Source organism: Rana temporaria, chromosome 6, assembly GCF_905171775.1.
Source record: "Rana temporaria chromosome 6, aRanTem1.1, whole genome shotgun sequence".
NCBI lineage: Eukaryota > Metazoa > Chordata > Amphibia > Anura > Ranidae > Rana > Rana temporaria.
In genome coordinates this window covers 4766382-4792966 of record NC_053494.1, presented here as the reverse complement: position 1 = coordinate 4792966, position 26585 = coordinate 4766382, and the positions used below count along the sequence as shown (strand labels likewise).

The following is a 26585-nucleotide window of genomic DNA, read 5'->3' as shown; positions in this document are numbered from 1 at the left end:
GTTTGCGCCCCCCGGAAAATTCTGAGCACCAGCCGCCACTGCATCATATTATGTTTAATTTTGTTCCATATTTCTAATTTACTACATCTTTATCTGAAACACAAGCCCATTCATAGAATGAGTTGAAACAGGGAACTTCCCTGGGAATTCCAGTCCTCCTCTCTGACCTGAAATACAACATATTTCAATGTCAGTGAACTGTTAAGAAACTACAGATAAAAGACAGAAAAAGCTGCTTTGGTGCAAGAGAACACCAGGAAACGAGACCAAATAATACATCATCTAAAGCCTCGAGCTGCGAGAAGGAAGAGAAGGACAAAGAAGTGGAATGGCTGTCCTTGGTTTTGGGAAGCATAATCTATCCTAGGAATTATTACCACTAATATGTCAGCTATGGCTATGATTGGAACTGAGACTTCTCGGGACGTTTGCCCTTCGGATCAGGGGCCTGGGATGGAACTCTGTGAGATTGACTTATCCCTAAAGAAGCACGTGTTCCTCAATCTACGAGGGAAAGTCCAAGTCCACGTGAATGGATCCGTGGTGGTGACAGGGACACCCTTATTTCATGAGGATGAGATCCAACTGGGGAAAAGTAATCCCTTGTATGTCTTAAATCTACCTAACCATAGGAGGACGGGCGTTCTTCGAAATCCCCCAAATAATTCCACGTATTATAAACACAGAGCAACGGGGCAATCTGAAGAAGCTTCCGTGGAAGGTTCCCAAGATCAGAAGGTCATTTTCCTGTCCGGGGCCGGCTTAGATCTAAACAGAAGTGCAGACCGCAACAATATGTCTTTATATTTCAATATTCCAGAGACCCTGTCCAAAGTGGGGCTGATCCAGGGGGGAGGGGTCACTTTTCAGCAGAAAACGGCAGCAAGAAGGTAAGAAAATGTTTCTAAATCTTCATGGGTCACCATTTTTGGGGTATCAGTAAGGATGCTTTCCAAGGAACGATGTATTTACTATCAAAGTATTTATCCACCCCAAACTATTTTGGTTAAAGGGGTTGTAATGTAAACTTTCCTGTTTTTTTCACCTTAACCACTTCCATACCGGGGGGCACTTATACACCTTCCTGCCCAGGCCAATTTTTAGCTTTCAGTGCAGTTGCACTTTGAATGACAATTGCGCGGTCGTGCTACACTGTACCCAAACTACATTTTTATCATTTTGTTCCCACAAATAGAGCTTTCTTTTGATGGTAGTTGATCACCTCTGGGATTTGTATTTTCTGCCAAAAAATAAATAAAAAAATTACCGAAAATTTGGAAAAAAAAACGTTTTTTTTTGTTTCAGTTACAAAACATTGTAAATAAGTACGTTTTCTCCTTCACTGATGGGCACTGATAAAGCGGCACTGATGGGCACCGATGAGGTGGCACTGATGATGGGCACTAATATGCGACACTGATGGGCACCGATAGGTGGCACTGTAATGCAGCACGGATGGGCACTGATAGGCGGCATGGATGGGCACGGATAGGCGACACGAATGGGCACTGATAGGCGGCATGGATGGGCAATGATAGGCGGCATGGATGGGCACTGATAGGTGGCACGGATGGGCATAGATGGGCACTGATAGGTGGCACTGATAGGTGTGTTCTACTAATGCATGCCAATCAGTGCCAAACAATAATGCCTGCCAATCAGTGATGCCCATTGTGGGCACTGATTGGTATCCATTGTGGGCACTGATTGGCATCCATTATTTATTTCTGAATGGCATCCCTGGTGGTCTAGGGTGGCATACCTGTTGTGGGCATCCCTGGTGGTCTGGTGGCATCCCTGGTAGTCCAGTGTGGGTATCCTCGGGGGGCTGCACTGATAATCGATCAGCACAAACCCCTCCTGTCAGAGGAGCAGCTGATCGGCTGTCCTCTACTCGCGTCTAACAGACGCGAGTGAGGAAAAGCCGATCACCGGCTTTTCCTGTTTACATCGTGATCAGCCGTGATTGGACACGGCTGATCACATGGTAAAGAGTCTCCGTCAGAGACTCTTTACCTAGATTGGTGTTGCGGGTGTCAGACTGACACCCCGTCTTAAAGGGGACGTACCTGTACGTCCATATGCCCAGCCGAGCCATTGTGCCAACGTATATAGTCGTGCGCTGGTCGGCAAGTGGTTAAAACTTGTGTTTTTTACATTTTGTTCTTGCTCCTTTTCAAGGGAAGAAAACGGAGAGAAACTGGGAGTCTTCTTCTGGGACTCTGACACAGACATCAACTGGCTCACACATGAAGTTGCTGATAGGATGATCAGTTCCATGTTCTGTCTGGCCCTGTCATGGGTTGGAGACCAAGTCTGGAGATCTGTGGCCTCAAGGTGCACTATGATAATCTTCTGCCATTCCATGAGGTCAGGGAAATCTTTGTATGACCTGAAGATGTACCTGGACCACCTCCTGGAGTCACATGGTAAGAAGGACATTCAATAACTATCTACTGTATGTAATGTATATAGCATAGTGAGGAAAGACTATCCTATAGAACTTGGATGTCACGTACCAGGCTGGAGGCTGAGGTGACGAGAGGGCTCCCCTTGCGGCTGATAGCATAGTACCCCTGGAGTTGGAGACAGAGGGTGCTCTGCACAGAGATGCACGGGTTGCCTGCCGATGAAGCTGTCTGAGCAGAGAAGGTGGTCACAGACAATGGTTCCCTGGAGGTGCTGGCAGATCTTAGCAGGTGGAAAAGCAGAGATGTTGTCAAAAGCCAGGGCGGGGGTCTAACAGGAAGGCAGTCAGAAGCAAAGGCAGGAGGTGTGGTTGTGATCAAGCCTGGGTCCAGGGCTTCAGGCCTGGGCCCCCTGAAATTGAGAAGAGGAGGGCCGCCACAAATTGAGAAGCGGGGGGGCTTTTTACAAAAAAAGAAGAAATAAAGAAAAATATATATTAAAAAAAATTATAAAAAAGGGGGGTAGCCATCCAGGGCCAGGGGGACCTCTGGGCCCTTTAATAAAATCTATATATATATAAAAAAAATATATAAAAAGAATTTACAAAAAAAGGGGGGTTGCCACCCGGGACCTCTGGGCCCTTTAATAAAAAAAAATAAAAAAATAAAAATTTATAAAAAATAAATAAAAAAAGGGGGGTTGCCATCCGGGGCCCTGGCGACCTCTGGGTCCTTTAATAAAAATATATATATATATAAAAAAAAAAAAATGAAACATTTATAAAAAAAAAATAAAACAAGGGGGGTTGACATCTGGGGCCCTGGGGACCTCTGGGCCCTTTAATAATAATAATAATAATAAAATATATATATATATAAATATATATATATATATATATATATATATATATATATATATATATATATATATATATATATATATATATACATATATATATATATATAAATAAAACAATAAAAAAATATAAAAAACATTTTTTGTTTTATAAAAAAAAGGGGGGGGGGTTGTCATCCGGGGCCCTGGCATCTCCGTACCCCTTACAGGTGTACTGCCTGTACTGCCTGTACCCCCCTGATGGGTCAAACACAAGAAGTCAATCTGGAACAGGCCCGTGAACCAAGCCGGGTTCAGAGCCAGAAGAGAAGCCAGAGCAGGTCAGGGTAAGCCGGGTCGGTATCAGGTAATCAAACAGGAGCAAGGAACACAAGAACACAGGATACAGAGCTGACGATAATCCAGCGATCAGCGAAAGTAGTTGGAGTCCTTATATAGGCCAGCAAAACACTGCTAATTAGCATGTTTGCGTACGCACGTTAGCCGTTATGCGCCGATTGCTAATGCGCATGCGCGCATTAGTGCGGCCATAACAGATATGGGCATATCTGCCAGTTCTTCTCCGGTTTCTTCCCTGACACTGGAACTTCATAGGGAAATGAAAAGCTAATGCAGTTTGGGAGTAGTCAACGCTCCCCTGAAGCCCAAGTTTCCTGTAACTCATTAGTCTGAATCTGACAGCACAAAAATGATGATGACATTGTTTCCTTCTATGACATCCAGGAGCTGAAAACATAATAATGGTCATTGGAGACCTGGAGGATTTGATGTGTGAGAAAGGGATGAGGGCCCTGTGGAGACAGAGCCGCTTCTCAGCCATTCAACTGCTTCTCTTCTCGGAGATGGAAATGAATTTACTCTGCCCCCTCAGACTCCGCCAACTGATGGAAACCTGCCGGGTGGAGGCAAAACTGAGCCAAATCCGATGCATCTTACTTCAGCTGATTTCAGGTAAGATACAAGTGCCATTTGTGAAGGTGGTACTGCTGGCGGTGGGAGGGGAAGTAAAAAGTAAAAAGATTTCTGTTTATTGCCCATTGGGGGGAAATCTCTTCCAATAGGACCAGATGAAATAAAAAATAATAAACCTGATGGGGGTTTTATACGTTCCCTATTCCAGCCTTTTTAAACCAAGGTGCCCAGGCAGGTTACTTCAGGGGCGCCTTGGCAAAATGCCTAAAAATTGCCCAACAATTGTATACAAGCCGGTGGGTAGATGAATCCTTACATTCAAGACTGTTCATAATTTTGGAGGGTGCCTCAAGACTGTCCATAATTTTGGAGGGTGCCTCAAGACTGTCCATCATTTTTAAGGGTGCCTTAAGACTGTCCATCATTTTTAAGGGTGCCTTAAGACTGTCCATCATTTTAGAGTGTGCCTCAAGACTGTCCATCATTTTTAAGGGTGCCTCAAGACTGTCCATCATTTTGGAGGGTGCCTCAAGACTGTCCATCATTTTGGAGGGTGCCTCAAGACTCTTCATAATTTTGGAGGGTGCCTCAAGACTCTCCATAATTTTAAAGGGTGCTTCAAGACTGTCCATCATTTTGGAGGGTGCTTGAAGACTGTCCATAAATTTAGAGGGTGTCTCAAGACTGTCCATATTTTAAAGGGTGCCTCAAGACTGTCCATAATTTTAAAGGGTGCCTCAAGACTGTCCATAATTTTAAAGGGTGCCTCAAGACTGTCCATAATTTTAAAGGGTTTTCTTAAGACTGTCCATAATTTTAGAGGGTGCCTCAAGACTGTGCATAGTTTTAAAGGGTGCCTCAAGACTGTCCATAATTTCAGAGGGTGCCTCAAAAATGTCCATAATTTTAAAGGGTTTCCTTAAGACTATCCATAATTTTGGAGGGTGCCTCAAGACTGTCCATAATTTTGGAGGGTGCTTCAAGACTGTCCATAAATTTAGAGGGTGTCTCAAGACTGTCCATAATTTTAAAGGGTGCCTCAAGACTGTCCATAATTGTAAAGGGTGCCTCAAGACTGTCCATAATTTTAAAGGGTGCCTCAAGACTGTCCATAATTGTAAAGGGTGCCTCAAGACTGTCCATAATTGTAAAGGGTGCCTCAAGACTGTCCATCATTTTAAAGGGTGCCCCAAGACTGTCCATAATTTTAGAGGGTGCCTCAAGACTGTCCATAATTTTAAAGGGTTTCCTTAAGACTGTCCATAATTTTGGAGGGTGCCTCAAGACTGTCCATAATTTTGGAGGGTGCCTCAAGACTGTCCATAATTTTAAAGGGTGCCTCAAGAGTGTCCATAATTGTAAAGGGTGCCTCAAGACTCTCCATAATTTTAAAGGGTGCCTCAAGACTGTCCATAATTGTAGAGGGTGCCTAAGACTGTCCATAATTTTAGAGGGTGCCTCAAGACTGTCCATAATTTTAAAGGGTGCCTCAAGACTGTCCATAATTTTAGAGGGTGCCTCAAGACTGTCCATAATTTTAAAGGGTGCTTCAAGACTGTCCATCATTTTGTAGGTTGCCTCAAGACTGTCCATCATTTTGGAAATGGTGTCTTGAAAGAAAAAAGTAAAAGAGTGAAATACTTACACAAAAGAAAAGCAGTGGTAAAAGGAAAAAATATATATTTTTGATTTTTTAGGCTTGATACCACCCTTTCTATACCCCCCCCCCCCCCAAGCCACTGACCCTCAAGGTCCGTAATGGTGCATGCAATCCTGTCACCTACTATTCTTGCTATCATTTATTATTTTATTTTGGGAAAAATATAGCTTAGTCTCCCAATCCCAACAACTCAGAAACAGTTCTTGTCTTTTATCTTTTCCAGAAATGAATTCCACATCATCCCGACACATTTTCAAGGTAAGCAACAGCTAAAGAAGATTGGTGGAATTAGTGGACTGTGCGTTTCTGGCAGCACATTGTGGAGTTGACCATCGGGCAGGTGTAGGACATAAGAGTTTGGAGAGTTGAGACGAAGGGTATAACATGCTGACATATCAGCTGATTGCATTGTAGATGTGTTTAGCTCAAATGAAAGAATGTCGAGGCAACTCAAACCCGTCACGGCTGAGGCCCCCATAGAAAAAAAGTTTCCATTGCTCAACTGCCAGAGGTGGGTCCAATCCTGGGGCAAGCATTTTGTTATAATGACTTTCCACAGGAGTGACAGATTCACTTTAAAGTATGTCCCAGAGACACAGAAAGAGGTAGGAGGAAATATCTGCTCCTGTTCTGGTTGCCCCCAGAGGATTACCTATTAAAGCGGAAGTAAACCCAACATTTTCAAAGAACAGTTAACATCCCTGGCATGACGGGAATGCTAACTGCACATTGGTTGTGCTCTCAACCAAACTGTTAAACTATCCAATGGCTGGTGTCATAACTGATCACATGTGCACCATCATGCCAGTTGTATATTAAACAGAGGCCAAGATGGCAGCTTCCTTGGCTGAAAACCATAGGAGGGTTTACTTCCATTTTAAGAGATTTCCTCTCTATCCCTGTTTAGGTGACAACTCCAAACGTTTAGGCCCAGTTTCACAAAGCACTTACGTCGACGTATAACACGTTACGCCGACGTAAGTGCCAATGTGCGCCGGCGTATGTGTGCGGCAGACCCACGAACCAACATGCGCCTAAAAACAGGATACACCCCGCCGACGTAGCTTGCACACGCCGGCGTAGGGTGGGCGCACATATGGGCTGGGCGCATGTTGCTGCTCCCATTGATTAGCCATTCAAACATGCAAATGAGGGAAATACGGCAATTCACGATTGCTACGCGAGATGCGCGTAAGTTGTACGTGCGACGTAACGTTATTCCCCATAAATGACGTGCAACCCGGCAACAGACATGCACAGGTCTGCACCAGGGAATACAAACCGGCGTATTGTGCGTTGGACGTGTGTCTGGCTGGGCGGATGTTATGTTCATGGCATACGCGGTGATCCGACGTAGCTTAGGCAGTTGTGCCGGCGTTGTTGTGAGCAGGCGCAGGGGGGTGCTGTGTATGCGTCCACGTCACGGCGCATGCGCAGTTCGTGATACGTACCTGTCTGGCAGACTGTGAGTTCCAAATAGCTCGGAACCACGATCTGTAATTTCCCCTAGTAAGTCCCACCCCATCCTACAGTTAGAACACACCAAGGGAACACAATTAACCCCTTCCCCGCCCCTTAGTGTTAACCCCTTCCATGCCAGTCACATTTATACAATTATCAGTGCATTTTTATAGCACTAATCGCTGTATAAATGCCAATGGTCCCAAAAATGTGTCAAAAGTGTCCGGTGTGTCCGCCATAATGTCGTAGTCCCGATAAAAATCGCAGATCGCCGCCATTACTAGTAAAATAAATAATAATAATAAAAATGCTATAAATCTATCCCCTATTTTGTAGATGCTATAACTTTTGCGCAAACCAATCGATAAACGCTTATTGTGATTTTCTTTACCAAAAATATGTAGAAGAATACGTATTGGACTAAACTGAAGACATTTTTATTTTTATTTTTAAATTGGGGATATTTATTATAGCAAAAAGTACAAAATATTGTGTTTTTTTTTCAAAATTGTCGTTCCCGCACCGAGCGTAGAGCGCATGCTCCGTCGGGAAACTTTCCCGACGTGCATTGCGGCAAATGACGTCGCAAGGACGTCATTTGCTTCAAAGTGAACGTGAATGGCGTCCAGCGCCATTCACGATTCACTTACGCAAACTACGTAAATTTAAAATTTCGCGACGCGGGAACGACGGTTATACGTAACATTGGCTGCCCCTGCTAATAGCAGGGGCAGCCTTACGCGAAAACTGCCGTATGCAAACAACGTAAACTGCGTACGCAGGGCTCGCGTAACGTTGTGAATCGGCGTTAGTATGCAATTTGCATACTATACGCTGAGCACAACGGGAACGCCACCTAGCGGCCATCGCAAGAATGCAGCCTAAGATATGCGTGGCATAAGAGCCTTATGCCACGCATATCTTAGGCTGCAGTCGGCGTAACGAGGTTCCTGAATCAGGAGCATTCGTTACGCTGGCGCAAGTAAGCAATTGCGCTGCGTAACTATGGTTACGCAGGCGCAATTGCTCTTTGAATCCGGGCCATCGAATTTTTCCCTTTTGCACATGCCTAGCTAGTGAAGATCCCTGTAGTAGCAGTGTAGTAGCGTTGCCTATTACGGTGATTTCCAGCTTCTATAGAGATCCCACAAGGTACATGCATAGTTACATCGGTCCAAGTTGGTCCAACTATCCATACCTGGAATTCTTCTTTAGGGCTGTCATAGACGGTTCAAATTTCGTCCAATCCTTGCTGAGCTGGATTACATCCGAGCCATGGTCTGTGACGGCCCATCAGCACCTCTCAGTCTATTTTTCAAATCAGTGAAGAGCTGTCAAAATTCCGACTGGGTAAACAGCAGATCAAGCACAGTCTAAAAGCATCTAAAGCACTCTAGGAATGTAGGACGTGCACTTGTATGTAAAGGACTGTGCGAAAAAGATGGGGTGTCAGCACACATGCACATGATTCTAGGGTTCATCATCTACCGTTTACTTTTTTTGCGATTCGGGACTGCGTCGCTTAAACTGACATTTGCGCGGTCGTGCGACGCGGCTCCCAAACAAAATTGACGTCCTTTTTTTTCCACAAATAGAGATTTCTTTTGGTGGTATTTGATCACCTCTGCAGTTTTTATTTTTTGCGCTATAAACAAAAATAGAGCGACAATTTTGAAAAAAAATACAATATTTTGTACTTTTTGCTATAATTAATATCCCCGATTTTATTTAAAAAAATCTTCTACATATTTTTGGTAAAAAAAAAAAAACGCAATAAGCGGATATTCATTGGTTTGCGCAAAAGTTATAGCGTCTACAAAATAGGGGATATTTTTATGGCATTTTTATTAAAAGATTTTTTTTTTACTAGTAATGGCGGCGATCAGCGATTTTTATCGTGACTGCGACATTATGGTGGACACATCGGACACTTTTGACACATTTTTGGGACCATTGTCATTTATACAACGATCAGTGCTATAAAAAGGCACTGTTACTGTGTAAATGACACTTGCAGGGAAGGGGTTAACCACTAGGGGCGAGAAAGGGGTTAAGTGTGTCCTAGGCAGTGCTTCTAACTGTTAGGGGGAGGAGCTACCCGTGACACGTCACTGATCACTGTCGCCGATCACAGGGAACAGTAGATCAGTGACGTGTCACTAGGCAGAACAGGGGAATGCCTTGATTACAAAGGCACCCCCCCCCCCCTGTTCTGCCTTTGCCGACAGCAATCGCGGGCCGCCTGGGAACATCGAGTTCCCAGGACCCGCGGGCGCACTCACGAGGCACGCATTGGGCGCGTGGCCAAATTTAAAGGGAGGTACAGGTACGCTTATTTGACTGCCCGTGCCATTGTGTCAACGTATATCATCGTGCGCTGGTCGGCAAGGGGTTGAAGCATTGTCTGTTGATTATTTTGGGTACCATAGCCGATCTTATCCTATGTGTGAAAAATAGAGTAATTGCTCTGGTATCAAACTTGTTATACCCATCCCCCCCACCCCAGATTTTATCTTATTGTATCTCTGTCCTTTTTTTATCAGTCACATAAAAAACACGTCATTGGAATCTTCTCCAAGTCAGCCAGCAAGTGTTTTTCCTGGCTGAAGACAATCTTGTCATCTGCTGAGAACTTCAGGGATTTGGTGAAGGAGGTCCTGCAATTCCAGCTGGTCGCCATCGACAAGAAGCTCACCGGAACGATTTCCAAGTGTACGCTTGCCATCTTGTATCACACTAAGGAACAAGGGAGTGTTAAAATGACTGACGTGTCCGGATCGATCTACAACGAGGAGCTTCAATGTCTATCCACTATCCTCGGTAAGTGGTCATGAATGGCTTTTGTGGAATTGGAATTAACTGCTGTCTAAACAATTGTCCACATGGATTGGCACTGGAATATTATGGCATTAGGTTTTGTTCTGGTCTTTCACCATAGACAGATATAAAGATTACGGCCCAAATTCAGAAAGGACTTACGCCGACGTATCTTCTGATACGCCGCGTAAGTCCACGGATGCGCCGTCGTATCTATGCGCCTGATTCAGGAAACAAAATACGCCTGAATTTTGGCTTGATCCGACCGACGTAAGTCTCCTACGCCGTCGTATCTTGGGCGCATATTTACGCTGGCCGCAAGGGGCGCTTCCATTGATTTACGCGTCGAATATGTAAATGACCGAGATACGCCGATTTACTAATGTACTTGCGCCCGTCGATGTAATCTACGCCTTTTACGTAAGGCTTACGACCGGCGTAAAGTTAAGCTTCATAAAGCAGGGGTAAGTCATGTTAGGGTATGGACGTCGGAACAGCCGTCGTATTTTACGTTGTTTACGTAAGTCGTACGTGAATGGGGCTGGGCGTAGGTTACGTTCACGTCGTAGGCAGTTATTCGACGTATCTTCTGGAATATTTTAGGCGTGATTCTGAGCATGCGAACTGGGATGCGTCCACGGTACGGCGCATGCGCCGTTCGTTCGGACCATCATTTGCATGGGGTCACGGTTCATTTTAATAGATCACGCCCACTACCTTCCTACTTTGAATTAGGCGGGCTTGCGCCGGCCAATTTACGTTACGCCGGCGCAAGTTTGGGAGCGAGTGCTTTGTGAATACTGCTCTTGCCTCTCAGAGTTACGTCGGCGTAGCGCATATGAGATGCGCTACGCCGGCACAAAGATGCGCCGAGCTACCTGAATCTGGCCCAAAAAGGTTTAAGTAAAGGCCCATACACACGATCTGACTTTTTGACAACAACGGTCCAACGGACGTGTTTTATCGGACAATCCGGCCGTGTGTAAGCTCCAACGGACAAATGTTCACTGTGAATGCTCTCAAACTTTCCGGCAACAAATGTCCGATGGAGGATAATCCTACACAAATCCATCGGACTAAAGTCCAAAGTACAAACACGCATGCTCAGAACCAATGCTAAAGATCAGACAACAATAGCAGACGTTGCCCATGGGGTGGCGGTAAAAAGCTGAAAAACCAGGTGATTTGGTGAAAGATGGCTGAAAATGTTCTGCCGTGTGTATGCAGGACAAGTTCACGGCCAACGCCCATTCGGACAAAAATCCACGGAAAAGTCCAATGGACGTCCGATCGTGTGTATGAGGCTTTAATGTAGGTGTTAATTTAGAGATTAGGTTAGTGTTGGGGTCGAAGTGATAGGATGTTCAGTTTAGGTCAGGGGCAGGGGCGGACTGACAACTCATGGGGCCCCCGTGCAATAGAAGATTATGGGGCCCCCGGGCTTACAGATGGCCACCACGCCAGGAGGCAGTGCAGAGGTGGGGCAGCTAAAATCTCAGGATTTTCACATCAAAAGCATGTCAGTTTTGGACATATCAGGGACAGATGTAAAAAACACAGATTTTTACATACTGTCCCTGGTTTTACTGAGCCTCGCAACCCTGATGGGGCCCCCTAGTGGCATGGGGCCCTCGGGCAGTGCCCGAGTGACTCAATGGTCAGTCCGCCCCTGGTCAGGGGTCTCCAAACCTTCTAAATAAAGGGCTAGTTTACTGGTCTTCAGACTTTAGGAAGGCCAGACTTTGGCCTGTAATAGTATACTGTACAATGCCTCGGGCTTGGTGGCCAATGGGAGTAAAAACACTACATAGTGCCTGTAGTCAGTAGGTTTAGGAATACCTCCTCATCATTGGTATCGGTTGGAGGAATAAAGCCACAATGTTGGCATCAGTGGAAGGAATAGTGCCCCATTGTTGGTGCCAGTGGGAGGAATTAGGGCTCATTGTTGGTGTCAGTGGGAGGAATTAGGGCTCATTGTTGGTGCCAGTGGGAGGAATTAGGGCTTATTGTTGGTGTCAGTGGGAGGAATAGCGTTCCATTAAAACTATAGTTTCCCTTTTAACAATACAAATTATGCCCCATTGTCGCAGTCAGTGAAGGAAATGGTGTCTCATTGTTGGTGTCAGTAGAAAGAATGGTGCCCCATCATTGGTGTTAGTGGGGGGATAGTGCCTCATATCAGTGAGAGAAGGCGGGGGGGGGGGGTAAAGTCAAGAAAGGGTGACATCTGGCCTGCAAGCTGAAGTGGAGACCACCAGTTTAGGCACTAGGGTTAAGATTTGGGTTTAGGGCAGTTATCTTTTAGGTTAAATGTGGGTGTAAAGGCGAACTTATCCTTTAAAGATAGTAACTAAGCCTGTGGTTATGTTTGTTGGCGTTATGCTCCAATTCACCCAATCGTTTGTTTCTTCTTCACCTACTACAGGGAGGGACAACGTGATTGTAGTGCTGGACGATATGGATGAAAGCCGTTCGGCAGAGAAAATGAGGATCCTCAAGGAACAACCGAGTATTGATAGACTGGCCCGGGATCTGTTCCTCTTTGGTATCAAAGAAAAATCAGAACATGTGACAAACAAAACCTCTAAAGACTTCAGAGAGGGGGAAACAATGCAGCAAAAGATTAAGCCATTCAATGATCGGATAAAGATAAGAGGTGAGCAGTGATTCGGGGCGGGCAGTGTGGGATGATGTCATCTCTCTGCTCCCCGCCGCACCTTCAACACTGAGACAGAACACTGGCTTTGAGGGCGAAAGAGCGACAATGCGGGGGGCGGAGAGAGATGATATCATCTCTGCTTGCCTGCCCGCTTGCTTCTCCCATCCACCCAGCTCTCTCATGCCGGCAGCACAGCATGTCTCTTGCTGGCTGCCCAAACCCGCGGCCCGGCTGCAGAAGGTCCACGGCCCGGTAGTGGGCCGCGGCCCGGGGGTTGATGACCCCTGCCTTAGATGATCAGATATTCAGCACTGAGGGGTGCTTAGTCACAGGAGATGTACTGCTAAACATAAAAGGTAATATTTTTAGGGGGAACTGCTTAGACTCAACTAAAGGAGTTGTAAACCCACAAGGTTTTTCGCCTTAATGCATTGTATGTATTAGGGTGAAAAACCTTCTGTGCTGCAGCTGCCCCCCAGAGCCCTCCTTTTACTTACCTGACCCCGATCCTTGCAGCGAGGAGCAAAAGCCCTGCAGCTCGAGCCACTGCCTCTGGTCCTCATTGGATAGATTGATAGTAGATTGATAGCCATTGGCTCCCGCTGCTATCAATCAAATCCAGTGACACAGGAGCCGGGGGCGGGGCCGAGTCCTGCAATGGATGCAGCAGCAAATGGGTGCCCCCGTGGAAAGTGTTTCTCCATGGGGGCACCGGATGAAGAGGAGGAGCCAGGAGCACTGCCGGGGGACCCCAGAAAAGGAGGATCGGGGCTGCACTGTGTAAAACCCTTGCACAGAGCAGGTAAGTATGATATGTTTGTTACTTTACAAAAAACTAACTTATACAATCACTTTAACTTTAACAATTCTAGATGTTCCCTATAACATTGCAATCCTCACTTTTTGAGGTCAGGTCCACTTCAAAGTAAATACCGTATTTATCTGCATAAATTAGGCGTATATAGGCACCTTGGTTTTAAGAGGGAAGTTTAAGGAAAAATACTTACATTTTAAATAAAGAACTTTGAAGCAAAATAAGGGCCAGTGCCCATCAATGCAGCCTGATCAATGCCCATCTGCAGCCTCAAAATTGCCCATCAATGCAGCTTGATCAATGCCCATCTGCAGCTACACAATTGCCCATCAATGCAGCTTGATCAATGCCCATCTGCAGCTACACAATTGCCCATCAATGCAGCTTGATCAATGCCCATCCACAGCCACACAATTGCCCATCAATGCAGCTTGATCAATGCCCATCTGCAACTTGACAATTGCCCATCAATGCAGCTTGATCAATGCCCATCTGCAGCCACACAATTGCCCATCAATGCAGCTTGATCAATGCCCATCTGTAGCCTCACAATTGCCCATCAATGCAGCTTGATCAATGCCCATCCACAGCCACACAATTGCCCATCAATGCAGCTTGATTAATGCCCATCTGCAGTCACACAATTGCCCATCAATGCAGCTTGATCAATGCCCATCTGCAGCTACACAATCGCCCATTAATGCAGCTTGATCAATGCCCATCCACAGCCACACAATTACCCATCAATGCAGCATGATCAATGCCCATCTGCAGCCTCAAAATTGCCCATCAATGCAGCTTGATCAATGCCCATCTGCAGCTACACAATTGCCCATCAATGCAGCTTGATCAATGCCCATCCACAGCCACACAATTGCCCATCAATGCAGCTTTATTAATGCCCACCTGCACCCTCCTATTGCCATAAAAGCAGCCTGATCAATGTCCATCTCAGGGAGGGGGCGGGACGAGCGCCGTCAGATTACATACAGCGAGAATCTCCTGCTTACTCAGCAGCCTCTTTACTACAAAGTCCCGCCTCCTGGACCGGCTTCTATGATAGACAGAACATTGATCCAATGCCGGCCCAGAAGAGGGGACTTCCTATTACAGAGGCCGCTGAGTAAACAGGAGATTCCCGCTGTATGTAATATGACGGCGCTCGTCTCGCCCCCCTCCTCCCCGTTCTCTCCGAGGCGGCCCAAATTGCAGTATCGGCGTATAACCCGCACACACGATTTGCAACCGATTTTCAGGGTGAAAAAGTGAGTGTTATACGCCGCTAATAAATACAGTAATCATTTGAGGCTTTTCATCAGCCCAACACAGTGATTGTTGGAGCTCACTGGCCAATAGTGAAGCTAAGGAGGAGTGGTGGAGCAGTGCCAGGCTCTCAGGCTTTTCATCAGCCCAACACAGTGATCGTTGGAGCTCACTGGCCAATAGCGAAGCTAAGGAGGAGTGGTGGAGCAGTGCCAGGCTCTCAACCCAGAAGGCTTGGTCATTGCTTGCATTCCAGAACAATCAGGGATTCGGGACGCCTAGTGCTAATACAGAGGAAAGATGGGCTCAGGGGTTCTGGTAGGTTTGTGACTTGAGGTTTGCTTTACATTTTTGGTTACTGATTCCCATGAACTGGACTTTATTCTGTGAAAGAACTGGTTAGTAACACTGGTTAGTAACATTTTATTATCTTAGGACCTCGTCATTCAAGAAACAAGGACAAGAAGACAGAAACTGTTCCAAATGAGGTTAAAGATGATCGGCCTGAATCTGAAGACAAGACAGATTTCGAGGAAACACAACAACCTCCTCCTCCTGCAGAAGAAGAAGGATTTGGCGACCACTCGTCCCCATTGCACGTGGCATTAGTGGAAGCCGAGAGGTTGAGGTTGAACGGTAGGTTGACAAGTCCCGGGAAAAAGCCAGACTAGGCCCTTCAGAAGGCGATGCAATCATCTCTGTAGAATGAACAAGCAGAATATACATTATTTTTGCTAATATCTGGTGTCCTACATCAGCGCCTCGCCTCGCAAATCCTCGTTTGACCAATTGGATACAGACACACTCCAAAATCTTGTGGAAAGCCTTCCCAGAAGGCCAGAGGCTGTCACCGCCACAAGGGGGCAACTCCAGTCAAAGTTAAATACACAGGCCCGGATTCAGATACAATGGTGTATCTATCGGCGGGCGTAACGTTTCTCAGATACGTTACGCCGCCGTAATTTAGGGCGCAAGTTCCATATTTAAAAAGAACTTGCGCCCTAAGTTACGGCGGAGTAACGTATGTGGTCCGGCGTAAGCCCGCCTAATTCAAATGTGGATGATGTGGGCGTGTTTTATTTAACTTAATTGTGACCTCACGTATTTGACGTTTTTTACGAACGGCGCGAACGTGAACGTATACCAGTGCGCATGCTCCAAATTAACCCGCAAAAAGCCAATGCTTTCGACGTGAACGTGAGTTACGCCCAGCCCTATTCGCGAACGACTTACGCAAACAACGTAATTGCCGGAAAATACGACGCTGGCCCGACGTCCATACTTAACATAGGGTACCCCTCATATAGCAAGGGTAACTTATTGCCGGAAAAAGCCTAACGTAAACGATGTAAAAAAATGCGCCGGGCGGACATACATTTCTGAATCGGCGTATCTACCTAATTTGCATATTCCTTGTGTAAATCTACGGAAGCGCCACCTAGCGGCCAGCGTAAATATGCAGCCTAAGATACGACGGTGTAAGAGACTTACGCCGGTCGGATCTTAGGGAAATCTATGCGTAAGTGATTCTAAGAATCAGGCGCATAGATACAACTCCGCAACTCAGAGTTACGACGGCGTATCCGGTTGAACGCCGTCGTAACTCCTATCTGAATCCGGGCCACAGTGATTTGATGACACTGGACTTTTTGCCAACAAACTTCAAAATCTGCAAGTTTTCAAATTTGTCCGATCGTGTGTACGCTCCATCGGACCAACTTTTTCAAGTTTTATCGGACAACAAGTTTGGTCTGCAAACGGACAAACTTTACGTCAACAAAAGTCAGATGGTGCCTAGTCCAACCGTGTGTACAGCAAGCAATCGGACTTTTGTACAAAGTACAAACGCGCATGCTCAGAAGCAAAGACCAGCCGGAAGCGTTCTGTCTGGTAGAACTAGCATTCGTATTTGAAAGAGCCCATTCGTGACGCGGCAAGTTCTTAAATCAAGAAAAGCAGCGCACATTCTCTTCTTATTTATAATGTGATAATACTAAAAGCTGCTTTGCTGGTGATACTGACGGAGTAAAAACAAATGTCTTTACTTTGGATTGGTGTATTTTGGTTATATGAAGCAAACATATTTCTATATTTTTTTGTGGGTCAAGTTAGCACAACCCCATTGCGCAACATGTCTGCTTGACGGACGGACGCTCAGAAACGAACAAAATTGCACAAAACTAGGGATTTCCCGAAACCAATACTAGTATCGGTATCGGGACCGATACCAAGCATTTCCCTGAGTACTTGTACTCGGGGGAAATGCTCCGATGCCTCAGCCGATACCTGGGCAGGCAGGGGAGTTGCAAGTCTTCTCCCCCCGTGCTATCTTTCCCCCGTGCTGTGTTGTCTTTCCCCCGTGTTCCGTGCTGTGCTCTTTCCCCCGTGTTCCGTGCTGTGCTCTTTCCCCAGTGTTCTGTGCTGTGCTCTTTCCCCCGTGTTCCGTGCTGTGCTCTTTCCCCCGTGTTCTGTGCTGTGCTCTTTCCCCCGTGTTCCGTGCTGTGCTCTTTCCCCCGTGTTCCGTGCTGTGCTCTTTCCCCCGTGTTCCGTGCTGTGCTCTTTCCCCCGTGTTCCGTGCTGTGCTCTTTCCCCCGTGTTCTGTGCTGTGCTCTTTCCCCCGTGTTCTGTGCTGTGCTCTTTCCCCCGTGTTCCGTGCTGTGCTCTTTCCCCCGTGTTCTGTGCTGTGCTCTTTCCCCTGTGTTCTGTGCTGTGCTCTTTCCCCCGTGTTCCGTGCTGTGCTCTTTCCCCTGTGTTCTGTGCTGTGCTCTTTCCCCAGTGTTCTGTGCTGTGCTCTTTCCCCAGTGTTCTGTGCTGTGCTCTTTCCCCAGTGTTCTGTGCTGTGCTCTTTCCCCAGTGTTCTGTGCTGTGCTCTTTCCCCTGTGTTCTGTGCTGTGCTCTTTCCCCAGTGTTCTGTGTTGTGCTCTTTCCCCAGTGTTCTGTGCTGTGCTGTTTCCCCCTGTTTTCCGTGCTGTGCTCTCCCCCCCCCGTGTTCCGTGCTGTGCTCTTCCCCCCTCCCCCCGTGTTCCGTGCTGTGCTCTTTCCCCCCCCCGTGTTCCGTGCTGTGCTCTTTCCCCCCCGTGTTCCGTGCTGTGCTCTTTCCCCCCCCCCGTGTTCCGTGCTGTGCTCTTTCCCCCCCCCCCCCGTGTTCCGTGCTGTGCTCCCTTCCCCCCCCCCTGTGTTCCGTGCTGTCCTCTCTCCCCCCTCAATTTGTCAGGATGGAGAGCAGAGGTAGGAGCCGCTAAACCCGGCTCCTACCTTTTCAGAATGAACAGAGTCGGTGATCACTGACTCTGTCCAATAATATAACTGAGCATCGTAACCTGTTTACGATGCTTCAGTTTATGAATGGAGAGGAGCTTCTCTCCATTCATTTCAGCTGAGGCTGCAGAGAAAGGGACTGGGGAATCTGTGTCCTTAGTCCCTTTCTCTGTCTTAAAGGGGAGATGTCAGAGTTCTGTTAAGACCCCTGATATCTCTCTAAAGACCCCCAACAGGGCTGATAAAAAAAAAAAAATTGCAATAAATATATATTTTTTTTTAAATAAATAAAAATAAAATGTAAATAAATAAAATAAAAAAAACACACTGACAATCCTACCCCCCCCCCTTAAAAACACAAAAAAAAAAAAATAACTGTAAAAAATGTAAAAAAAAGTGTAAAAAAAAATTGTAAAAAAAATACTGTCACATGACATTTAAAAAAAGTATCGGTAATCGGTATCGGCGAGTACTTGAAAAAAAGTATCGGTACTTGTACTCGGTCTCAAAAAAGTGGTATCGGGACAACCCTACACAAAGAATGGCGAATGCACACAGACGAAACCTCTACTAACTCTCGATTAGCAGAAGGCGCCCAAAGGGTGACGCCGGAGAATAGAACTTCCTCTTTTAAACTCTCGTCAGTACGTTGAAACGCCACTACGTTTGTGTTTGTTGCCGAAAAAGTCAGAGCGTGTGTATGCTATGGGTGTGACAACTCCCTTCAGACAAAAATCCAAGGGAACGTTTTTTTGATGTCCGATCGTGTGTACGAGGCTTTACACATTTTCTGTTGTTTGCTGTGTTACTTTCCTCTCTTACATTCCATCCTCCACGTTCCTTTTGTTTTTTTACTCCATTTTAGGAAATAATGTGGAGAGCGGATTTCAAGACCTTACAGCTAACCCCAAAAAACATCTCACAAGAGTGGACCGGCCTGAATCTGATAAGGAAGGTTTGTCTTGTCCTAAGAAACCTCCCTTCCTGTAATGCCCCATGCAACCTCCCTTCCCGTTCTGTCCCAAACAACCTCCTTTCCTTTCCTGTTCCAAGCAACCTCCCTTCCTGTAATGACCTAAGCAACCTCCCTTCCTGTAATGTCCTAAGCAACCTTCCTTCCTTCCTGTAATGTCCTAAGCAACCTCCCATCCTGTAATGTCCTAAGCAACCTCCCTTCCTGTAATGTCCTAAGCAACCTCCCTTCCTGTAATGTCCTAAGCAACCTCATTTCCTGTAATGTCCTAAGCAACCTCCCTTCCTGTAATGTGATGTCCTAAGCAACCTCCCTTCCTGTAATGTCCTAAGCAACCTCCCTTCCTGTAATGTCCTAAGCAACCTCATTTCCTGTAATGTCCTAAGCAATCTCCTTTCCTGTAATGTGATGTCCTAAGCAACCTCCCTTCCTGTAATGTCCTAAGCAACCTCCCTACTTGTCCTGTCCCAAGCATCCAACTTTTCTTATCTTTCCCACGCAACCTCCTTTCCTCTCCTGTCCCAAGCAACCTCCTTTCCTCTCCTGTCCCAAGCAACCTCCCTTTCTTTCTGTTCCAATCAACCTCCCTTCCTGTAATGTCCAACCAATCTTCCTTTCCCATCCCAAGCAACCTCCCTTCCTGTAATGTCCAACCTATCTCCCTCTCCCGTCCCAAGCAACCCCCTCCTGTACTGTCCCAAACAACCTCCCTTCCTGTAATGTCCAACCTATCTCCCTCTCCCGTCCCAAGCAACCCCCTCCTGTACTGTCCCAAACAACCTCCATTCCTGTAACCATCCACAAGGAGGAACAATACATTATGCAAATATCAAACCCAATACCGCCACCTAGTGGCAGGACTAGTAATCACAGTATATTAAATGAGAATGGTTGTTGCACCTATATCTGAAAAGAACAGCACACTAACAACATGGGTTCCAATGTACAGATAGATATTTACACATGGGGGTTTTATACCAGTTTATATATATATACAGGGGCAGATCCACAAAAGGATTACGCCGGCATATCTACTGATACGCCAATGTAATTTTAAATTTCCCGCGTCGTATCTTTATTTTGTATCCACAAAACAAGATACGACGGCACCTGGGCTTGATCCGACAGGCGTACGTCTTCGTACGCCGTCCCATATAAGCTGCAATTTTTCGGGGGCCCCTAGGTAGGGTTCCCGTCGAAATCCGCGTCGGCTTTTTCTGGCGTATAGTTAAAGCTGCTGTTCTGAGGCGTACTTAATGTTAAGTATGGCCGTCGTTCCCGCGTACAATTTTGAATTTTTTTACGTCGTCTGCGTAAGTCGTTCGCGAATAGGAATTTGCGTAGAATTCGTTGAGGATTCGAATAAAAAAAAAGTAAGTTACAGCTGCGTAGTGTATCTTAGATACGCTACGCCCGGCGCAATAATGCGCCATTGTACGTGGATCTACCCCACAGTGTATAGAGAGAGATGGACAGAAAAGTGTGGCAGCTCTTTAAATCTTCATATGAATTTGAATTTTCCAGAATTAATGCTCGATGCTCTGACTTTTCCTGGAACACGGCAAAAACAGGTGGGAAGATATTTTTTTTCATTTATTTGGATTAATTTGACCCCCCCCCCCCTCTCCACTGTATTGTATGAAAAAAAACATTGAGGGGGTGCAAATGTCTATTTCAGTGCTGTTAACGATTCACGCCTGTTTACGTTGGCAGAATGGCGTGGCTGCGCAAAGGGACGTACCTGTACCTCCATTTTAAATAGCGGGATTGCAGGTTTTTCGCACACGCGTGCCCGCCGCAAGCTCCGTGAGTGTGACCGTGGGTCCCGCGAACTCGATGTCCGCGATCGTGTCACGGAGCTGCAGAACGGGGGAGATGGCATTTCCCTGTTCTGCCTAGTGTCAGGACACTGATCGTCTGCTCCCTGTGATCGGGAGCTGTGATCACTGTCGTGTCACACATAACCCATCCCCCCTACAGTTAGAATCACTCCCTAGGACGCACTTAACCCCCGTCCCTGCCAGCGTCATTTACACAGTGATCAGTGCATTTTTATAGCACTGATCGCTGTATAAATGACAATGGTCCCAACATAGCGTCAAAAGTGTCCGATGTGTCCGCCATAATGTCGCAATCACGATAAAAATCGCAGATCGCCGCCATTACTAGTAAAAAAATTACATACATTTATCCCATATTTTGTAGACGTTATAACGTGTGTGGGGACACGTGTGTGGGGACACGTGTGTGAGGACACGTGTGTGGGGACACGTGTGTGGGGACATGTGTGTAAAAAGCTGTGAAAAACAGCTCATACTCACTGATCACCGGCCGACTTCAGTGATCCGCTCTCCTCACCGACAACTAATGTGTGAGGAGAGGAGAGCCGATCGCCTAGCAACCAGGTCTCTGTTTCCATCACATGACGGCTGTGATTGGACATGGCCGTCATGTGATCAGGAGGGCCAAGCACAGAGCACTCCTGCTGATCCGAGATGCGCCAAGTCCGCGTGACACGAGCGCATGGGGATCGCGCTGCGTGATCCCCTTCTTCTGAGGGACCGTCCTGAACGTCCACTCAGAAGGAAAGAGCGCCCACCCGGCCGCACATGGCCAAGTGGGAAGTGGTTAATTCACTATTGTCACACAACTGGGTGGGCTCAGGGCACAGCGCTCTGCCCCAGAGCCCACCCTTTTTTTAAAGCCAATTAGAGCCTTAAGCTCTAATCATGTGCTTCCAAAAAAAAAAAAAAACCCTATTGGAATCCATGCGTCTGGTGCCCTGTATGGCGAATAGGGGGCCGGATGCATGGATTAGGGGGGTGGCGACCCTGTACCCCTTATGGTTGGGCTGTCACTGATAGACTCCCTCCAGAGGTGGTTCCGGCCAGATCAGTAGATTGCTATAAGAAAGGTCTGGATACTTTCCTAAATGTACAGAATATAACTGGGTACTGACATTTAGAGGTAAAGTTGATCCGGGGAAAATCCGATTGTCTCTCGGGGGATCAGGAAGGAATTTTTTCCCTGTTGGAGGAAATTGGATATCGGATATTGGTTGAACTGGATGGACTTGTGTCTTCAACCAAACTAACTATGTAGCGATGTAACTGATATCTGAGGATTGGTATGACTGACTGAGTCAGTGAGTGAGAGAGAGACTTGTAAAGCACAACACATGCAAACTGAATCGCCTCTGGGCGCTGTATCCATTTCATGGGTAAGGAACCCCTTGACCTCAGAAGAGATGGGTTTTAATCTTTCTCCTGAAGGCCAAGTGGTCCGACTCCAGTCGGATGGTGGTTGGTAGTGCATTCCACAGGCGAGGTCCCTGGACTGCAAATCTTCAATCTCCTTTGGACTTGTATCTGGCCTTGGGTATCTGGAGGATACCCAAGGCTTGGTGGATTGGTGGATCGCAGAATGCGATTGGGGTTATGGGCTTTTATTTTTTCGCATAGATATTGGGGGGCGTTGCCTTGAATACACTTATGTATTAGGCAGAGTGCCTTGAAAGTGATTCTGTCTTTTACTGGCAACCAATGAAGGGATCTCAGTGAAGGGATCTCAGTGAAGGGATCTCAGTGAAGGTGAGATTGATTCCCATGGTTTTTTGCCGGTCACTAGTCGAGCGGCCGTATTTTGAAGGACTTGCAGACGAGTGATTTGGTATTTGGGGAGTCCTAGATAGAGGGCATTTGCGTAGTCGAGTCTGGAATTGATGATTGTTCCCACCACGACTGCAATGTCCTCTTTCGGGATAAAGGGCGTGAGTCTGCGTAGTAGGCGCAGCAGATGGTGGGATCCGCTGACTACTGACCCTATTTGTGCGTCCATTGTCATGTAGGTATCGAAAATGACTCTGAGACTTTTGACTTTGGTGCTAGGGGTGATAGTTTTACCCAGAATGGGCGGGGGAGTCCATGTTGACGCGGGGTGATTTTTCCGGTTTGCGTGAAACAGGAGAAGTTCTGTTTTCGAACCATTGAGTTTAAGATCACTGTTTGTCATCCAGTTATCTATTAGAGTGAGGCATTTCTGAATTGTGAATTGTCTTGTATGACGTATATCTTCCATGACTGGTCACCTCCCTCCCTCTCTGTAGATGTCCAAGAAGCAAGTTGTTGGGATTTTCTCCAGGTCTCCTCAGAGGGATTATTATTGGTTACGGGACCTTCTGAAGTCCGGGGCACTGCTGAGTTACGTGGAGGAGGTCAAAGACGGATACATCCTGGAGTGTGACGGGAGACCGTTCCGGCGGGTGGCCTCAGAGTGTACATTTGGAGTCTTGTATCACAGCAAGAGGAACGGGAGAGCGCACATCACCGATGTCCCGGGGTCTCTGTATGACAGCCATCTCAATCACCTCTCCGCCCGGCTCGGTGAGTGCCGGTCTCCATATTCCAACCGTATTTAAAGTGGAGATCTGCCGATTTTTATTTTTTTAAAGTCAGCAGGTACAAATACTGCAGCTGCTGACTCTTAAAATAAGGACACTTACCTGTCCAGGGCGCCCGCGATGTCGCCACTCAAAGTCGATCTATCGCTCGGCTCTCAGGTGCTGCCGCCGCCATCTTCCATAAGGGAATCAGGAAGGAAAGCCTTGCGGCTTCACTTCCCGGTCCCCTACTGCGCATGCACGACTCGCGCTGCGCGATTTCACTGGTCCCTGCTGTCTTTTGGGACCCGTGTGTCTTCCAGAGGACAGCGGGGGGGCGAAGGAAGTGGCGTAGTTACCCGAGCCATCTGCAGGTATCTATGCCCGGAAGTGGGAGCAAATACCTACATTACACAGGTATCTGCTCCCCCCTCCCCCCGAAAGGTGGCAAATGTGACACCGGAGGGGAGGAGGGTTCCAAAAAGCTGCGGCAGGTTGGCTTGGCTGCGCAAATTCCTATAGCTGTATGTCGGCCGCTCTAAAAAGCACATACCAGCCACGGCACGCCCCCGGAGCCGATGCGTGTGGCCTTCGACAGCGATGTCCTCCAGCCACCCCGCGATCGCTCCATAGAGTGCTAGAACGGGGATCTGTCAATGTAAACAAACAGATCCCCATTCTGTCAGGGGAGGAGAGAGAGATCTGCTGTTCCTAGTGATCAGGAACATCGATCTCTCTCCTCCTCCAGTCAGTCCCCTTCCCACCACAGTTAGAATCACTCCCTAGGGAAAACGTAACCCCTTGTTCACCCCCTAGTGTTAACCCCTTCCCTGCCAGTGACTTTCCTACAGTCATCAGTGGTTATTCTTATAGCACTGATTGTTGTATAAATGCGAATGGTCCCAAAAAAATGTCAAAATTGTCCGATCTGTCCGCCAGGAATGTCGCGGTCCCGCTAAAAATCGCAGATCGCCGCCATTAATAGTAAAAAGAAAATAAATAATAAAAATGCCATAAAACTATCCCCTATTTTGTAGGCGCTATGGGCCAGATTCACAAAAGAGATACGCCGTCGTATTTCTGAGATACGATTGTCGTATCTATGCGGCTGATTCATAGAATCAGGTTAGGCATAGATAGCCCTAAGATCCGACAGGTGTAATTGACTTACACCGTCGGATCTTAGGCTGCAATTCTAGGCCGGCCGCTAGGTGGCGATTCCATTGCGGTCGGCGTAGAATATGCAAATGTCTAGTTACGCCGATTCACGAACGTCCGCTTTGCCCGTCGCTGTAAATTTACGTTGTTTCCGTAGAGATACGCCGCGTAAAACTAAAGCTGCCCTCTAGGTGGTCTAGCCAATGTTAAGTATGGCCGTCGTTCCCGCGTCGAAATTTTAAATTTCACGTCGTTTGCGTAAGTCGTCCGTGAATGGTGCTGGATGGCATTTACGTTAACGTCGAAACCAATGACGTCCTTGCGACGTCATTTAGCGCAATGCACGTCGGGAAATTTTAGGGACGGAGCATGCGCAGTATGTTCGGCGCGGGAACGCGCCTAATTTAAATGGTCCCCGCCCCATTTGAATTAGGCGGGCTTGCGCCGGGCGGATTTACGCTACGCCGCCGCAAGTTTACAGGCAAGTGCTTTGTGAATCAAGCACTTACGCTGAAAACTTGCGGCGGTGTAACGTAAATGTAATACGTTACGCCGCCGCAGCGTAGGGCGATTCTACGTGAATCTGGCCTTATACCTTTTGTGCAAACCAATCAATAAACGCTTATTGCGATTTTTTTAACCAAAATGATGTAGAAGAATACGCATCGGCCTAAACTGAGGAAGAAATTTGTTTTTGTTTTTAAATGGGAATATTTATTATAGCAAAAAGTAAAAAATATATATTTTTGTTTATAGTGCAAAAAATTAAAACCGCAGAGGTGATCAAATACCACCAAAATAAAGCTCTATTTGTGGGAAAAAAAGGACGCCAATTTTGTTTGGGTGCCACGTCGCACGACCGCGCAATTGTCAGTTAAAGACACATTGAATTTTAAAAGCAGCGAACTTATGTCCGATTAGCAAACCTGTAAGATCAGCGCGCTTGCAGCTGCTTTTATAATGCAACATCGAAAAACAGTCAGACGGAGTTCTCAGTCCTGTATTTTACTATATAAACTCAGTTTACTGTTAAAAAAAAAAAAATGTAAAATGCAAAACTGCGGTGGGTGTAACAAGATGTCCGCTTGTCCCCTTCTCACTCTATCATTACTGTGGAGAAGTGGGGGGGTGTAGCAAGATGGCGGCGACGGAACGTCACTTCCGTTACACATTCTGACGGGTCGCCTAATCTGATGAAACACAGGCAGGAGAGTGTTATTAGCGTAGAAAATCCCTCCTACTCTATTCCTGAAGTCTCCTGGGATGTATGACATAACTTGCCTAGGCAAGAAACCAGGAAGCAAGTGAAGAAATTCGATTTTTTTTTAAACAAATAAATATGATATACTTTTTCTATCTATCTACTAAAGCTAACAGCATAAAGATGAAATAATAATCAATGCTGATTGGGAGAGTGACGTTCCACTTTAACTTCTCCTTCTGTGACCAGGGAAGAAGAATGTCCTTGTGGTGATCGATGACGTGGAGAACCCGAGCGAGGAGGAAAAGGCCCGGATCCTGGAGAAACAGCCCAGCCTCAGGAAACTGACCGCAGGTGTTCTCCTCTTCAGCCGGGAGAAGACGGAGATACACACTAAATAATTCCATAGAGAGAGAGCAACAACTGACATACTGAACTGATGTCTCTCTCTCTCTCTCTCTTCCTCCTCCTCCTCCATCTTCCTCCCTCTCTCCATCTCCCTCCCCCTCATTCCTCCCCCTCCCTCTCTCTCCCCCTCTACCTCCCTCCCCCTCTCTCTTCTTCTCCCCCTCTACCTCCCTCCCCCTCTCTCTTCTTCTCCCCCTCTCTCTCTCTCTTGCCCTCTTCTTCTCCCCATCTCCCTCCCCATCTCTCTCCCTCCCCATCTCCCCCCCTCCTCTCTCCCCCCCACTCTCTCCCCATTTCCCCCCCTCTCTCCCTCCCCATCTCCCCCCTCTCTCCCTCCCCCTTCCCCCCCCTCTCCCTCC

At 46.9% G+C, this 26585-nt stretch overlaps 1 protein-coding gene across 1 annotated transcript; it reads left to right on the top strand.

Annotated features, from left to right (window-relative positions):
- The first annotated feature begins 261 nt into the window (after positions 1-261).
- Positions 262-26329, top strand: LOC120942566. The gene is made up of 11 exons (XM_040355545.1): positions 262-890; positions 2182-2429; positions 3988-4215; positions 6060-6094; positions 9841-10117; positions 12540-12770; positions 15286-15486; positions 18974-19063; positions 20606-20652; positions 23187-23463; positions 26068-26329. The coding sequence occupies exons 1-11, from the start codon at positions 385-387 to the stop codon at positions 26217-26219; spliced, it is 2292 nt and encodes a 763-aa protein (XP_040211479.1). The 5' UTR covers positions 262-384; the 3' UTR covers positions 26220-26329.
- Positions 26330-26585: the final 256 nt, after the last annotated feature.